Below are 17,373 nucleotides of genomic sequence, written 5' to 3' on the forward strand. Positions count from 1 at the left end.
CTCAGAGATGTGTATAAGAGACATATATATATATATATATATGTATCTACGTACGTATTGCATACTCTTGCATTGATCGATTATTTCCGTCGTATTATCGGAGATAACGAATAGTCACGCGCAACACCAACACATTAACAGTCAACATTCCATTCTTAAAAAAATATTTATCATTAATCATGTGAATTCAAAATTTATGAATAATCTTCAATGTGTTTTAAAGACAAAACGCAATTTTTGGATTATTACATGAGAAAAGACCAATATATTATTAATTATATGATTATTTTAATGTCAATCTTGAATTTTTTAATAAATAAAAGCAGTCACTTTTACACTGATTAACGTAAAATATTTCACACAACATGAAATGTTTTAAAAATCAAGATTTGAAATATTTGAAAATCTTTTATAAAATATTTTTGAAATATTAATATGTCTAGCATATCAGATTCAAAATTTTCTTGAATATTTCAACAGAAATATTTTTTATGATATTTGTACAATATTTCTAGAATATTTTTGTGAAACATTTTAATGTAATAATTTGAAATGTTTTACAAATGTCTACGAAATATTTCGAAATATTTAATTGAAACATATCAAAAAATGATTCACAAAAAATATTTCATGCTATGTGGGATATATTAAATTGTAAAATATTCGTACATGTTTTGTATTTTAATTGTGATCTATAATGAATTAATTGCCAACGACTGACGAGGAACGAACGGCCTGATTTACTTCGCGAAAAAGCGAAAAGCTGTTGGAACTGTCACGTGAATCTAATCTACGGACATGACATCACGCGCGGCGCGCTCTCCTCGGCAGGATCGCGCGCGCGTATATGTAATGCAATAATGCTTCAATTTCATCGTTCCGCATAATGAAAGATGTCACTGGAGATACGGCAATTTGCGTAATGGTTGACCGTTAGATCGGAGGCCGCCCCTCCACGCGACAGCGTACTAGAAACACACTAGAAACCGCAGAAGGATAAATTCCGACCTTACGAGACCGCGGTGCGATCTTATCGTGTCGGGCAGAGCGAGCCTGTGAAAAAGATTCGATGAAGTCTTGTGAGGTAACGTGTTCATTTTTCGTTACTGTCGACATCGATAACATTGACAGTACCGAGGCGCCGATAACAGATACGAACTTCGGTCTTCATAGAATTTCTAATGGGCACTCGTACGCGTTGACAAAAACACGATGTTGCTTGTATCAGTTTTTTTTAAATACTTTTTATTATATAAGGTGTTTAGGTCGTTTTTCCAATGTAAACGGCATAGATTTTTCTAAACAACAGAAATAATTTTCCATCAGCTGTGATTAATGAAAGTAAGCGATGGAAGAATTGCGTTTAGGGACGCAGAAATATGAACGCGAGATTTTATTATTCAATTTCAATAATTTATATAAAATATCAAATAATTTTTATTCAATTAATTTTAGGTGAACCTTTTAGCGCAAAAGTATCTCGACGAGTAATGTCATATCGTTCACCAAAATTACGTCTGTTGTCGAGCATCAATATATATTTTCCGAATTGTAGGTCTTTACATTGCGTAACTACGAACAACTGCGGAGTAAAACGAGATTTTTTTTCGAGAAACAATTTTCGCGGAGTCCTTCGCTCGCTATAATTTCAGGATCGGATGTAGAACTGTATATGTATATTACGGAGACGAGTAATCAGAGAGATAACGAACATTTATACAAAGTATGCCATACAAAGGTAGTACGACACCCGCGACTTATTATCATTCGCCTTATCTGTGAGTGCAGTCTTTTCAAGGAGGAACGACAGCGACGTACAAAGCCCGTAATCGAGAAATCTGCAAAAGTTCTTGTTGTCCAATAGTAATTTGTGTAAAATTTACAGCTCGCCTTTGCATTTAAAGTCAAGGTGAGGCAAGGTAATGCGAGACAAAACGCAGGTACCAGCGTTGCAAATAATTCCTTGGTGAAACAATTATTTTTTACGGAACGGTGAGCTCGAAAATGACCGCAATCAGCGAAATGTTCTATGAAAAAATAATTATTTCGACGGGAAGTTTGCGAGATCAATTGTATTCTGCCCGTACTCGCTAAATATCACCATTGTTTTACTTGTCGTATTTTATTTTATTTTTTTAAATCAGAGTTATTTGATTCTTATAATAAAGTTGTTTTTACGTTTCAACAAAAAATCTTTTTTTCGCGGTTGAAAAATATTTGACGTATTTTATTCCGTGCGCCGGATACGCGTTGCACGCAAAACGTATAAGCGGACGAAAAATTCATTGTTTTGCAGATAATGCGCAGGTGACGAGCGTAATCGGGGTTTATCGCGTAATTCACGAGCTACGATTATGATTTATCGAACGAGAGCTCGACTCACTGCATCACGCGCAATTACGCGCAACCAATATTGACTTATTCTCGTGATTCCGCTATGCACTTTCCTTATCTCGTGTACAATCTGAAATTACGTGAACCTTTCAATAGTTACAATGCGTTTTTTTACGAGTCCGTTGCGCTGAAAATAGCCGTCAAAAATTAGCGTCAAAATATAATTGCGTTCATCAAAACGAATGCGCCGTCGAAGACCGTCACGCTGTGGAATTGAGGATGAAATTAATATGCGCGAAGATAAGATTCGTCTACGAGACAGATTTGTCTTACTTTTTTAAGATGTACGTCTCGTAACAATTATATATAATCGTTATCTACGTCTCTTTTCTTTTATCTGTCGTTGCGTTCTTTTCGGGCAGCACCCGATTTCCAACAAAATCGATTCTACATGACAGTAGTCAAGAGAGTGTCGCAATTGTGCAGCCGCACGTCTGCATGACGATTCTGCAATCAGGTGTACGCATATAAAGTCGGCCATCGTACACAAAACCAACACAAAAGAGACAGCGCTCTGCCGCAATCCGCGCTCTTATCTCCTAACAGAAGATCGTCACGAGTTCTGATTCCCTCTCCTCTTTTCCACACCCTCCTCTATCTCCTTACCGCGAAGGTGGGATTTATTCGTTGTGTCGTATCTAGTGTCGGATCAAATCAGTCGCGAGTATTGTACGGATTGTACCTGCGTGACGAGCGCGGGGCTGTGGAGAGATTTTCGTTGCGCGGGGCTGTCCATACATAATTCCAATCCGTAATTGAGGCGTGACGATTTTTTTCAACGAGGTTTGTGTCCCTTTCTTTTTCTTTGATCACGAAAAGAGAAATATATTCTTTGATGCAGCGCTGTCTTTGCGAGAGTAACATCTCGCTTAGCGCGTGAGCACCGCGTGCCCGGAAATGTGCGTTGCGTTCTCCAGTGCGTTAGCCAATCGCGAAAATCGGAAGGACGTCTAATTGATCATTCACGCGGTAATGAGGTGAACCGACAAACGGCCGCTTCTAAAGACAGCTGTTCCCTCAGCTATCTCCTTTTTTTATATTATTATTACAATCGTTATTGTCTTTAATTATTTCAGCTGGCGCACACGCTCGACGAAGGCCTAATTAACATGCTCATTTGCGTTTCTTCTTGTTTGCTCACCGCGTCTTGACGTAATTATTGACACCGTTGAAAAATCTTAATTAGTCGCCTGTCGAAGGCGACTAATGAACTGAACAACGGGCGTATCTGTGTTTGAAGATGTGCTCGAGCAATACACACAACGCGCCCGAAGGCGGCGTTCCGTTTGTTATATTTCACTTGGCGCTCAATGATTTGTACTTTTTTAAAATCTCGCTTTTGCCGTTTTGCTTCACAAGCGAAATTCGTGTGAATACTTTAACATTGCGGTTCAAAATTTTGCACGACAAAAATAATTGTTCGTGATTAGATTTTGTGAGTTCGACGGAAGTACTTCTTTCCTCTAATTTCCGAGGATCATCCGTAATTGAGCATTATTACACAACAGTACAATTAGGTCTATAAATACATTTGTTTTTTCAGAAAAACGCTACAAGCGCTTTACTTTGGCATGGCCATCTAAATTCATCCGGCTATCTATCTTTCCAAAATAATATGGCAAAATTTTTTAAATGAAATTAAGTGGAGTGAACACTGTTAAATCTATGTGTCAAATTGAACCTTATTTAAGTCGCCACTGCTCCTACTTAATAAATAGTTATTTTTAAATAAAACGATGGAATTTAACCAAAATTTAGGTTAAATTTGAACTGTTTTAAATTATTTAACTCCATTGTTTTAGTAAAAGATAACTATTTATTAAACAGGAGCAGTGGCAACTTGTATTAGATTCAGGTTTGACATTATATTATATAGATTTAACAGTGAAGCAGTCCCGACTTGGCGCGAAAAGTCCATCGGTCCATTTCGGCGCGGTCACTTTTCGTGTCGTCTTACCCAGGAATTTTATCTTCAAGCCTCTCGCGCAGAGAAAGAGGAGCTTATTTTATCTCCGTTGGTAGTCGAGCGCGTAACTGATACTGGCCCATTGCGCGCTCCTTGTTGACCGCGTACGTCGGACGTCGTCCGCATACCTGACACTGGATTGATTCGAACGAGCATCTGCCGCGCGTACAATGAGCAGGCTTGTCTCGTTTGCGTTTCTCCTCTCTCTTTCTCTCTCTCTCTCTCTCTCTTTCTCATCGCCGCTCGTAGCTCATTGTATGGCCCAGACTCGTTCCGTCGCACGCCACGTTGAATCGGGACCCAACGGCGAAGTTGTAAAGTCCGCGATAGTACGAGACGCGCGCCAGTCGCGCGATACCTATTGTGCACGCTCGAATCCCCTCATCGGATCGTTACGTAACATTTTTTCCTTTTATTTTATTTTTTTTCCACGGTGCGTGCAATGCTTATCGTCGCCTGGTAGTGGCCCCAGCGCGCGTCTTACGCGACCCGGCGAACGTTATAGTCAGCAGCAGTGTGAGTCGATATTTTCCACGCTATTTCTATCTGTCCGCGCCCGTCGTGTCCGCACCCATAGCCACGACGTTCTTGTCTACACGTTTCCATAAATCTGCAATTTATATTAATTATTATAAGATCGCTCTGTTGTGTTCGAGAGTGACGTAAGCAGGTCGGTGATTTGAATTCTCTTCGTCGAGCAGGAGGAGCGATCGTATCCTCGCAGGATCTGTGTCGCTTTCGACGAGCGACGTGATGGTAATGATAATCGGACGAAGTCCTTACCGGAGGATCACGTGACTATTACTTGCTTTCGTAAAGTCTTCTGTGTAAAAAAAAAATGCACTCCGCGCGCGCAAATTATTATCTCAATTCTTATAAATTCTGGACTTACTTCACTTTCGAACTGATTCGATTAAGCGAAGCATCACCTTCGATTTAATTTGTATGACGACCTTGAGTCTAGATCTCAATCTAGATCAAATTATGATATTGCTGATAAGCCGTTACATGTGACTTGTCGGTCATTATATTACGTAGCGCGTGTAACGTCTCACGTCAACGTTAGGCTTGTGATACGAACATTTATACTGAATATTATGAATCATCCAGGATTTTCATGTTGTTGTACGGTGCATTAGAATGAATTAGAATTAGATGCTTACTTCAACATTATTACCACGAGATCGTAGTTGAATAAACGATGATATTAATTGTGGTAATAATTCAATAATTCACAAATGAGTAATATTTAACGATCAATTGGAGAACATAAGCGTTTGCTGTTCGAGGAGAAGCTTCGTTTATCTTTTCTTTTTTTCAAGAAGAACGTTCGTGTATGTTAGAATTTTTTCATTCAGATAATCAAAGATAATTTATATCTACTAATTATTTCATTCTTCCTTGCGATTGCTTATATGATGTACGAGTTTGTATAGCGTGTCACAAGATATCACCCGTTTGCGGTTTGATTGCCTTCGCTAGTTATTTGTTGTTTTCTCCGATTGTTATCATATCGCTCAATCGATATGCGCTCTCTTTTTTTTTCGAATAACTCTTGTCGGGCACGACATCTTCCGAACCGTAATCTCACGTTATAGTTAGTAACCATAACGACGCGTACGTGCGAAGAACTTGCCTCGTGTTTATTAGGGTTACAGCCTAATCAGCACTCATATATATAAGTGGTTACTTCTCTTCCCCCCTTTCTTTCATCTAGTTTAATTCTTCACGCTTTCTGTCTGCTATACATTTTTTTATGTGCAATCGTTCATGAAATATATAAGGAACTCTATGTCTTCGGTTCTCTTCTCTCAGCTTCCTCTCTTTTTTTTTCCACAGCGATGACGGACGTTAAACTTTACAATTTATCTACTTTCGCCGTACAATAAATGTTTCGGAAACTCGGATATCCGTACAATTTTACAGGAAACCAACGCCCGTCCGCCATCAATTTACTACCGCAGTTTTGTCCATTTATCGCATTTTCGCACGCAACATTGTATTCTACGATTACACTCTTGTTAGTCTCGTTCAATGTTGAATTAAGGCATCGAACGTTATTATATGTACTTATCTGTTATTATCTATACTTAGTTTTTTTTAGTTAATTAAGGAGAATTAGGAATTAGACTTTAATTTATTCTTTAAAAATTATCTTTTATCGTCTTTTAATTTGGCAATACATTGCCAATAATAATAATTTGTGATCCTGGTAAGTGACAGTCCACAACTCGTCACAAAATCAAATCAAACGATGTGAATAGAAAGAAAATCTTTACATTTGTAAAATGTTTTCAGCGAATTTTTTCTATATCTCTTAATAAATGTAATAAGTAACTCCTCATTATTAATGTGAGTCATGAAAATGTAGAAACAGAAAAAATTTTATTGTTAAGTCTCTATCTTTAATTTTATATTTTAATATCAATTGACGTAACAGCTGAAACTAATTTGTAAATATTAAAGAAGTGAAATATACGTCATTCTTAATATACACCCTTGTGAGCGCAACTGCACGTGCAATAACGAGACAAGCCACTTAGCCAATTACAGACTCTCGTGCGACCAAGTAATAAGAGAAGAACTTGCGACAGGCAACATTAAATTTAGCAATCTTCTAGACAGAAATTTTGCTGGACTACTGCCCGCGTATAATAATGCCCTCTTGGTATTATCTACTTCCTTAAAGAGAAAACTATGTATATTATAAAACAAGTTATCCATTATATTAAATTGACTTTTAAACTGATATTTTGACTGGTATAATATCTTGCAACAGGAAGGATATATTTGTCGTCTCAAAAATTATGACACGCAACATATGTTGCATAATATGTTTTCCACGTGGACGAAAATGCCGGTTGAAACGGTCAGACCTTGAGATATTTGATTAGCCCAGTCGATAATACATTGGTATTTTTCTCTTCAAAATAAGTTACAATGGGCACTGACTCACTGATAACGAAATAAAATTGCTTAAAAGAATGCTAATTTTCCGATTTTTAATGCAGCTTACTCACGCTTATTGTTAATCTTACTCACGCTGTAGAGATATATGGAGGAATATTATGCCGAGAAATGTTTTAGAGACATTAATTTTTCGATTGCTTCTTTTATGATTCGTCATCGTACGATTATGACTACTAAATGAGAAGAGGATATTGTTTTCCGCCGTCTTTCCGTAAAATGTCATTTCAGATGCATGATTTATGCAGACGCATCTTCGATTTCTACGAATTTCCTGAAACTCTATGTATCTCTCGAATTGTTTATGTCATTTAAGATTTTGAACTTTCCTCCTCTCGAGTTTAATGCGCAAAATATATAATTTATACATAATATTAATTATATTATCAGCGTCGCATTTGCGAAAGCAAGAGCGTAACATCGGCGCCACTTTTTTTTTTTTTTTAATCCAGTCGACGGGCGCGATAAGAGAGAAAATTTAACCCGACGAGGGTGTGCCGACGCGAGTGTAACACTTTTATTCACGTACATATTTATGAAGCGTCTCGCTTATCTGGCACTCCTGTTTACCCTTGCGTCTCCGCGCCTGCCACGTGGAAACGGCACCGTAAAACACTTTCAAACTTGAACTTTCGGCGATCAGATTTAACGTCACACCGGCGTCACAGGTATAACGAGTATAAAATACAGCTGTGCACCTCCCATGTATTACATTTTCCGGAATTTATGTTTACCGATAGATAAGACGCGTCGCACGTTGAATTTGATAGCGACTTCGTAATACGTCTCCCTCGCTTCGGTGAGAAAATCTTCGGTCTACCAGCGATCGAGCGCGGGAGAAAAAGTCGAACGTGTTTGCAAATCAAATATTGGCAGTTTTCCCGTCGACAAGGAAAGTCTTTTATCGCGGTTTTCAGTGTTTCCGCAGTTTTTTTTCTTCTCTTGATTCTTCTTCATTCATTCCGGTCGCTTTCTGAGTCTCGTCCGTCTCGCTATACAGTCGCTGCTTTAACTGAGGAAAAAAGTTCGTGAATGATCTACTCGGAAATCTACTTTACGCTTTCCGTCTGCTCCGTTTTTCACGTGTAGTTTCTAGTTAAATACATTAGCAGGATTCTCTGCCATTTGTAGGTACCGATTCGTTTACTTAGTAGATCTAGACTATTTCTTTTACTTTCATTTTATTAAGATTATCTTACAACTACATTAATTAATAGACATCTGAAATATGTGACGTTTCATTGTGACCTCGTTTTTTCGTTTCGCATATTTTGTTACGTCTTACATATATGACACATTTATTGATCGATAATAATGTGCGTGCCGCGTTAACAAGGCATGACTATATGATTGTCTTATCTGAAAATCAATGTTTGCTTGTGGAAGTATTTTAAGAATTGGAAATATTTTCACTTTCTCCTACATTTTTAATGTGTCTCTTGTACTCGTGTTTTTTCCTACATTTTTCTCAGAAATGTCTAACAAGAAAAAAATTTCATATTAATTTGATAAATTAATTTCACTAAATTAATACGCTAAACAGTATTGTTCAAATTGTACTTTCTTAAATATATATTTGAATAAGATATACGGCACGTTTAAAAATTTTTGAAAATTAAATGAAAATCGCATATATAAACAATTTTCTTTATAGGCAAGATAAAATATTTCAGACCGCAAAATGGTCGTTTCGAACTATTCCTGCGTTATTTTCTGTTATTCTGTATTTGATACAGGCTGCAATTTATAAGAAATATTATCTCTCTCGTCTCAGGGTAAGGATTAAATTGCTTTGAAGATGGGGGCGATGTTCAGGAGCGAGGAGATGGCCCTTTGCCAGCTGTTCATTCAGCCGGAGGCAGCTTACCTTTCTGTTTCGGAACTTGGAGAAACTGGTACGGTGCAATTTCGTGATGTAAGTTGAATTAAGTGTAATCTTCACTTCGATCACTTTATTTAATGCAACTATATAGTCTGACTAGTTTGTAACTACTTACTAATCGTTTTAATGATTTGAATATGCTAGATGATTCGTTTAAAATTATTTTCAAATTATGTCTTTTTTTGTGTAGGAATGAAAAATTCATCCTCTGTGATTTCATTTTATTATATTTTATATATTTTATAATAATTGTCGTATGCGCGAGAAAGAGTAAGTGTTTTTAAGTGTAAGTGCGCTTGTCCGAACATCGTCGAAGAATTGATCGATACGAATTTTTCTGGCTACATCGATAAAACTAATCACGTTAAATTCTGACGTAATATCTAGCTGAACGGCGACTTGAATTATTTTCAACGGAAGTTCGTCAACGAGGTCCGACGATGCGACGAACTGGAGCGCAAGCTTCGGTACATCGAGGCGGAGGTCAAGAAAGATGGTGTGCCGATCCCGGATAATCTTACGGAACTACCACGCGCGCCGAATCCACGCGCAATTATAGATCTCGAGGTAAATAAAATCTGCGAAACACTTTGAAAGTTTATTTCGATATATCGTGTAAAATAAATCGGAATAAAATAAACGATTCCTCGGTTTTTTTTTTAAAGTCAGGTTTAATAACGTAACGTTCACAAAATATGTATTTAATCGAAATTTTACATTTTACTCTTTGATAGAAAAAAAATTTTTTCAGATAGTTATTAAAATAGACAAATAAAAGTTATTATTAAATGTTATGCGATTTTTATATTATTTCATAAAAATAGTATTGTTGCTTACAATCTTGGTGTTTTTAAATTGCACATTGTACGTTCGATATTACGTATCAATTGCATTCCCTCCTCGTAACAGGCGCATCTCGAGAAAACGGAGAACGACATACAAGAGCTGAGCCAAAACGCGGTGAACCTGAAGAGCAACTACGTCGAGCTGACGGAATTACAGCACGTGCTCGAAAAGACGCAAGCGTTCTTCACGGAGGTACTACCTAAAGTAGTTCAGCAGCTTTTGCTCGTAGCGCCGTCCTCCTTCGTGTAATCGATGTTGATCGTTTTGTCGAAGAATCAAGATTCGTTTCTTCTTCTTCTGTATCAACAGGAAGAGGCCAATGACTCGATCACTAAGGCGCTCATCAACGAGGAAGCCCCGAATCCCGTCGTTTCGACACACGGACGCCTGGAGTAAGTTACAGTTATGACGGATATTATCGGATAAACCGGCCTTCTCTCGCGTATTAATTATAACGTTAATATATTAAACGTGCGTGCGTGAGACATTTAATAATATTAAAAGGACGCTCTTTGTACGCGTAAGCGCTCCCCGTGCGACGGCTTTGTTGCTTTTGTATGCGCGCTTATTCCAACGGGATTTACATCCCAGAATAAACTTCTGTTATATAACATTTAATTTATCTAAAGAATAATTTTAATTATCAATTGTGTAATTAATCCATTGCCATGACACAAATTCGATTAAAAATATGTATACGAATAATATTTTTGCTGGACAATCTTGTTAGATAACTTTCAGATGTGATAAAAAGAAAAGATTATCAAGAAAAACTTTAAGAACTTTAAAAACTTTTAAGAAAAACAGAAAAATTATCTTTGTTTTATTTAATTTTTATACACAATTTTAGATATTAATTTATTATATTTTCGAGTTTATACAAACAATTTTGAAGGAGTAATTTCAAACAGAAAATTCTTTTCGAATAATTTTATTTTATATGATTTGTTTCCAAATAATTCGATATAAAAATAATTCGATAAAAATTCTTGTAACGTCGCGGTTAAAAGTACGTGCGACAAACGAAAGAAACTCATTCACTGTACGCACGTTTTTGAGCAACAGTTATGGAGACAATAATATACTGCTTAATAAATCATGACGCTATAATGATATCCAATTTCTTGCAGATTCGTCGGCGGGGTAATAAATCGCGAACGAGTTCCAGCCTTTGAGAGAATGCTGTGGCGTATATCACGTGGAAATGTTTTCCTTCGGCAAACTGAACTTGATAAACCGCTGGAAGATCCGGCTACGGTTAGCTCTGATTTCTCTTTTATCTTAATGCGGATAAATTACTTCATTTATTGTATTTGCTAATCTCTGCCGGTTATCTCAGGAAAGAGACGCGACGCGCGATATCTCGAAATAGTTAATAGAACTAACGTACCTCGAAAGATTAATTTTACTTTGCTTTGACACATGTCGCAAAAAAAAAAAATGAAAAAACGCTGCACGTTTCGTCGATGCGCCCGATTCTCTTTTTTCAGGGCAACGAGATCTATAAAACGGCCTTCGTGGCATTTTTTCAAGGGGAGCAATTGAAGACCCGTATTAAAAAGGTCTGCACTGGCTTCCATGCCTCGCTCTATCCGTGCCCGACCAGTCATGCGGAACGTCAGGAAATGCTGAAAGGTGTGCGGACACGGCTAGAGGACCTGAAATTGGTGAGAATTGTTGCGTCGAAATTACAAACGTTAATATATGTATTTAAATAGTACGTTTAAATAATAGTTTATAGTGCAAATGTGTATCTCGTATAACTGTTAGATATCATAAGTTTATTATTAATATTAATTCTTATATAATTATTTTTATTTGTAGATATTTTTTAGACGCTTATGTTGTTAGATTTAAATTAATAAAAACACATAATTAAATCAAAGAAATATTTTAATATTTGAATATCCAATCTAGGCAATAAAAATGTTTCATTGCATCTGAACTTATCTGCTAAGGTACTAAATCAAACGCAAGATCATCGCCAGCGTGTCCTGCATAACGTAGCGAAGGAGTTACCAAATTGGAGTATCATGGTGCGAAAGATGAAAGCTATTTATCACACAATGAATTTGTTCAATATGGACGTGTCGAAAAAATGTCTCATCGGAGAATGCTGGATGCCTATTGCCGATCTCGGGACCGTGCAAAATTGCCTCACGGAAGGATCGGTTAGTATATATGTATACATGTATATCAAAAATTCAATTAAATTTATAACGTGCAGAATAGAGATTGCATTTTTCTCTTGCCTTATATATTTTAAAAATAAAAATAGATATATAGACGATTAATCGATTGGCTAGAATTAAGCAATACCATGTTAAATAGAAATATAACTTTCGCTGTCTTCATTTACTGTCGACGTAATAGAAGACATAATAAAATTATAAATTATATTTGAGTCGTTATATTTATATTAGATCGATATTTATAATTTTTCTGAGCTGCTTTGCTTATAGAAACAGCTTCAAATCGTATACTTCGTTAAATAATTCGTTGCAATGCAAACAGTTTTTGTATTATTGTTCACTGGGAAGATCGGTAATAGATACTCGAAACATAAGACGAATGAAGTTATTGAACGAAAAAATGTGGGATTTCTTTTAGCGACAATGTGGAAGCTCCATACCGTCTTTTCTCAACGTGATCCACACGGATGAAAATCCTCCGACGTTCAACAGGACGAACAAGTTCACCAGAGGCTTTCAAAATCTAATTGACGCGTACGGTGTGGCATCGTATCGCGAAGCTAACCCGGCACTTTACACTATCATTACGTTTCCCTTTCTGTTCGCCGTTATGTTCGGCGACGCCGGCCACGGTGAGTAAATTCGCGCGAGCGAATGGCGAACGGCGAATAAATTAAATATGTGAAAATTATATATTTTGTTGAATAATCATTATCGGTGTGTGACTCGCTGCGCTAGGTCTGATACTGACGCTCTTCGGCTTGGCTATGGTACTGATGGAGAAAAAGATCAACGCGAAAAAGTCGGACAACGAAATCGGCAATCTATTTTTCGGCGGTCGTTACATCATCCTCCTCATGGGTTTGTTTTCCATCTACAGTGGTTTTATCTACAACGACATTTTTGCCAAATCAGTTAACATATTCGGATCTAGTTGGAGGAACAAGTATAAGTACAACGATATGCTATATAACAAGTCGCTAGAGATGTCGCCGAACGCGAACGAGAGCTACTTGCAGTATCCCTATCCACTGGGTGTAGACCCGATCTGGGCTCTCGCTCAGAACAAAATTGTATTTCACAATTCGTTCAAGATGAAACTGTCGATTATTCTTGGCGTCGCGCACATGATCTTCGGCGTCTGCATGAACGTCGTCAATATGGTGTAAGTATCATGAGTTTGACGGGAAGAAGTTAAGAGTCGCGATGTGCAAATAAGGTATATACTATTGTCGGAAGAAAAAAAATAGAGTCATTATCAATACTCATATATTATCTAATATCAAGCAGCGTCGAATTATGTTCTGCGTAAGCATAAGTTTTCTTTAAGATTGCAAAGTCGTAAGCAATTTCTTTCTTTTGTACACGTGATTAAGTTTAAACGTTATTAAGCGATATTTCGAGATAATATCCGATAGAAAGCATTTTCGAATTTTTATTCGCATAAAATACTCTTGTCTCTTAAGAAGATTTGATCGAAGTTTTCCGTTATCACGCGTTGTTGATTTTTTACAGGTACTTCAAGAAATATGCCAACCTGTTTCTTGAATTTCTGCCACAATTGCTCTTCCTTCTATTGCTATTTTTCTACATGACTGTCCTGATGTTTATTAAATGGATTTTATACGAGGCTTCGGCTGAGGGTAAATATATAATTTATCTCTAAATAAGTAATTGCAACATGTATACACACATCTCTAACGTAATGCTTTGTAATACAGAGGAAGGACGAAGACCAGGTTGTGCACCGTCGGTGTTAATTACATTTATTAACATGATGCTTTTCAAAAATGCCGATGTGCCCCAGGGTTGTTCCCAGTACATGTTCGAGGGACAGGATATTCTGCAGAAGGTTTTGCTTGCGTGCGCTCTCTTGTGCGTTCCGGTGATGCTCTTCGGGAAACCATTATATATTCTATTTTCAAAGAGAAAAAGAAATCCAGAGAAGACTTATGTAAGTAACTCATTATTTTGCTTTGTTTAATTAGTATTACTTTTACTTATATAAAATTATCAACAGTAATGATTTATTTTATCGTACTAATAATTTCCAATAATAAAAATTCTTCGATTCTTATCTCATATATACTATGGACATCATTTGTGTATATAAAGTTAGTAATTTTAGCAAGTTTAATGATCGTCGCAGATATCGCTGACGTAAACTTAGCAAACAATTTGTTCGTAATATTAAATGCCTTGAAAATCGGGATGGATTATCATGTCAGACGAAATTTGAGAATTATTAACGTTCTGTATTTAATCGCGAATACGAAATGAAATTGGCTGGCTCGCTGAACGTTGCGCACTGTGCGTTACTGTTTGTCTATAGAGTAACGGGAGCACGTCGCAGGACATCGAGTTACAGGCTCAAGAATTGCCGAGCGCGGGGACCAGCAAGGATGCAGCGGACGATCATGGTCACGCGGACGACAGCTTCGGCGAGCTGATGATCCATCAAATCATCCACACCATAGAATACGTTTTGTCCACCGTCTCGCACACTGCCTCCTACCTGCGATTGTGGGCCCTGTCGTTGGCCCACTCTCAGCTGTCGGAAGTGCTCTGGAACAGAGTGCTGCGGATAGGCTTAGGCGCCGAGGACGGTCAGTATGTCAGCAGTATTATCCTGTTCGCCGTGTTCGCGGTCTGGGCCTTCTTCACCGTCGTCATTCTCGTCTTGATGGAGGGCCTCTCGGCATTTCTTCATACGCTTCGACTTCATTGGTAAGTACTAAGTAGTTTAAAAAAATAATCTATGCTTTTTTTATAAAGATAAAATTTTAAATGAAGTTAAGGGAATTTAAAGCTTTTTGAAAAGAGAATAGAAAGTCATTTTTTAAGTGAGACAAAAGTGCGGATTAAAAATCCAACGATTTTGTTCAATAATAATTATTTTTAATTGTTTTCATGTGTTTTTAACTCTTCTGTCAATTTATTTACTAATAGTGGAGCGCTAAAATAACACCTAGAGAATTAAGGCATTTTTATTATTATACATCGTGTTGTTCTCTATTATTTACTCTGTAATTTTTATGCTTCAGGGTCGAATTTATGAGTAAATTCTACGAGGGCTTAGGACAGCCCTTCCAACCATTTTACTTCAAGAGTATCTTAGATGCCGAGGATGCCGAAGAATAGATGCTGCCGCTAGTCTTCACAGCAATAATCGTTAGATATGTAGTTATACTGAATATTATGCGCGAAAATTTCTTTATTTTAAATATTTACATATACGCGAGGCCTTGTCTTGTTGCCTAGGAAAGTGCAAGAAGGACTAAATTGCCATGGATATGTTTTAAACGAGTCTGACAATGTGCCTTCTTCAACAATTTATAACCATCGATCACGTGTCTGTGTACATTGGCCGAATACGCGCGACATTTGCAATAAGAAATATACGTTTTCCCTGCTTTTTTACATGTGGATAATAATTCCGGTCGAAAAATCGGTACGTATTATAAAAGTTTATCTTAAATATTCATTATAAAATTTGTACTTTATTTAATCTGCCAGATTTGAGTAAGTTTTTGAAAAGAAAACTTATTTTCGGAGTCGGCTCTAAATTTTGTCGCTGGTAAATTCTTGTGCTAGTTTTTATCTGCTTGTATATAATTCTTTTAAATTACTCACAGTTTAATACTTTAATATACTTTAAAAAGAGGAAGTGCAACAACGTCGCTTAAAGTAAAACGAATTCAATTGGTACATCAATTATTTCGTGTTAAGATTAGATTCGCGATTGTAGCTAACTCTGCTCGTCCAAACGTTAAATAATCGCGCTCGCGGTGCTATTTCGGCGGAAGTGGAAAAAGGAGTATAAAAGATGCGTGTGTGATTTAGCGGCTATACGCTGCCGCTGATGCTGCCGAGTGCGCGTTATATTCATTCCATTAATTACCTAGTAACGTGGACATGCCATAGTCGATGTAGTTCGTCATTAAGCACGCCGCGCGTTGTAATATTTCATGATGACGCGCTTGTAGTCGTTTCTCCGCCGCGGAAAAACGGCGATCGGAGCCGCTTGTAATTACCGAAGCCGCTATAACGATGAAGAAGCTGCGGAAGATGAAATTATAACGATCCGAGAATGGCGCGCATGCCGCGCATCGTGCTGGCCTGATCGATGAACTCGACGAACTCAGAGACGAGCGGCGAATGTACATTCTTGTATTACTATAGAGTACAAATCCTCCCGAGTGATTGGGGTAATCGAGAGGTATTCGTATTTGCGCGAAGTTACCGTTACGACTGCATCCACCAATAGGTATTAATGCGACGTCGAAAAGAGGTGCGATGTATACACACTCGTGCGCGAGGTATTCCCGAGATCTCGATCTTCACCACGGAGATTCCTAGCCGGCGCGATTTTCAGTCGATCTTCCACGTTACGAAGACGTCAAAAATCTTCGGTCCACTGCAGGATTTAAAACAAGAATCTTCTCTCGCGAATTAAATTCATGTGCTATAATTGATTAATGAAACTTGCTGAAATATTTGCATCGGACTTTCGCTTTCGCAAAAGTCAATTACCTTATGTCAGAACATTAGGTATACAGAACGAAAATGACCGTCGAAAATTTTCCTTCAGAAAGAAAATAAATCTTTCTTCTTAGTTTAACTCGTGAATTTAGTTGAAATTAAGATCGAGATCTCTGGGATAATTTTTGTGTATATGTAGATAAATATCCAATATATATTTTATCAACGTGTTAAAATAAATTGATGAGTATTGCAATATATCGATGAGTATTCTTCATCATTCTCTCTTCTGTTTGTCATTCGATTCTAAGAGATCATCACATCGATTATCACGAAAGTTATGTACGTACGTGACGTAACTAAAAAGTCGTAAAAAGAGGTTGATTAATACGCAGTAATTAAACGAGATTCACGGATTCCCCTCTCTTACATCGAGTACGACCATATTTCTCATTAGCTTATCGTGCGTGTATTTCCGTAATTAGTATGTAGCGCACATAAATTATAACAGACTGGACTTACACTTTATGTAGTAGATTATGGATGTTAATGCAGTTGAAAATATTTAATCCCTTAAATTCCGTGAATTTCCAACAGATTTACATGATTACTAAGAAAAAAAAGTAAAAAGGAAAATAATTATT

At 37.2% G+C, this 17,373-nt stretch overlaps 1 protein-coding gene across 3 annotated transcripts in view; it reads left to right on the plus strand.

The window, feature by feature from the left end:
• The window catches only part of LOC105457266 (V-type proton ATPase 116 kDa subunit a), a 23,824-nt gene extending 7,858 nt beyond the window's left edge, over positions 1-15,966 (plus strand). Inside the window, exons 1-14 of one of the 3 annotated variants that reach the window (XM_011701847.1) lie at positions 2,928-3,177; positions 9,102-9,242; positions 9,597-9,776; positions 10,119-10,247; positions 10,365-10,447; positions 11,186-11,312; positions 11,546-11,722; positions 12,014-12,226; positions 12,666-12,879; positions 12,986-13,412; positions 13,763-13,890; positions 13,969-14,201; positions 14,580-14,974; positions 15,292-15,966. In XM_011701847.1, the coding sequence (XP_011700149.1) occupies positions 9,126-9,242; positions 9,597-9,776; positions 10,119-10,247; positions 10,365-10,447; positions 11,186-11,312; positions 11,546-11,722; positions 12,014-12,226; positions 12,666-12,879; positions 12,986-13,412; positions 13,763-13,890; positions 13,969-14,201; positions 14,580-14,974; positions 15,292-15,388 (2,520 nt within the window). In that variant the 5' untranslated portion in view covers positions 2,928-3,177; positions 9,102-9,125 and the 3' untranslated portion in view covers positions 15,389-15,966. Of the gene's footprint in view, positions 1-2,927; positions 3,178-4,661; positions 4,877-9,101; positions 9,243-9,596; positions 9,777-10,118; positions 10,248-10,364; positions 10,448-11,185; positions 11,313-11,545; positions 11,723-12,013; positions 12,227-12,665; positions 12,880-12,985; positions 13,413-13,762; positions 13,891-13,968; positions 14,202-14,579; positions 14,975-15,291 lie in introns of those variants that run through there. The other 2 variants (XM_011701849.1, XM_011701848.1) reach the window with 2 other exon arrangements.
• Positions 15,967-17,373: the final 1,407 nt, after the last annotated feature.

The sequence above is a fragment of the Wasmannia auropunctata genome, unplaced genomic scaffold (assembly GCF_000956235.1).
Source record: "Wasmannia auropunctata unplaced genomic scaffold, wasmannia.A_1.0 LD335328.1, whole genome shotgun sequence".
Lineage (NCBI taxonomy): Eukaryota > Metazoa > Arthropoda > Insecta > Hymenoptera > Formicidae > Wasmannia > Wasmannia auropunctata.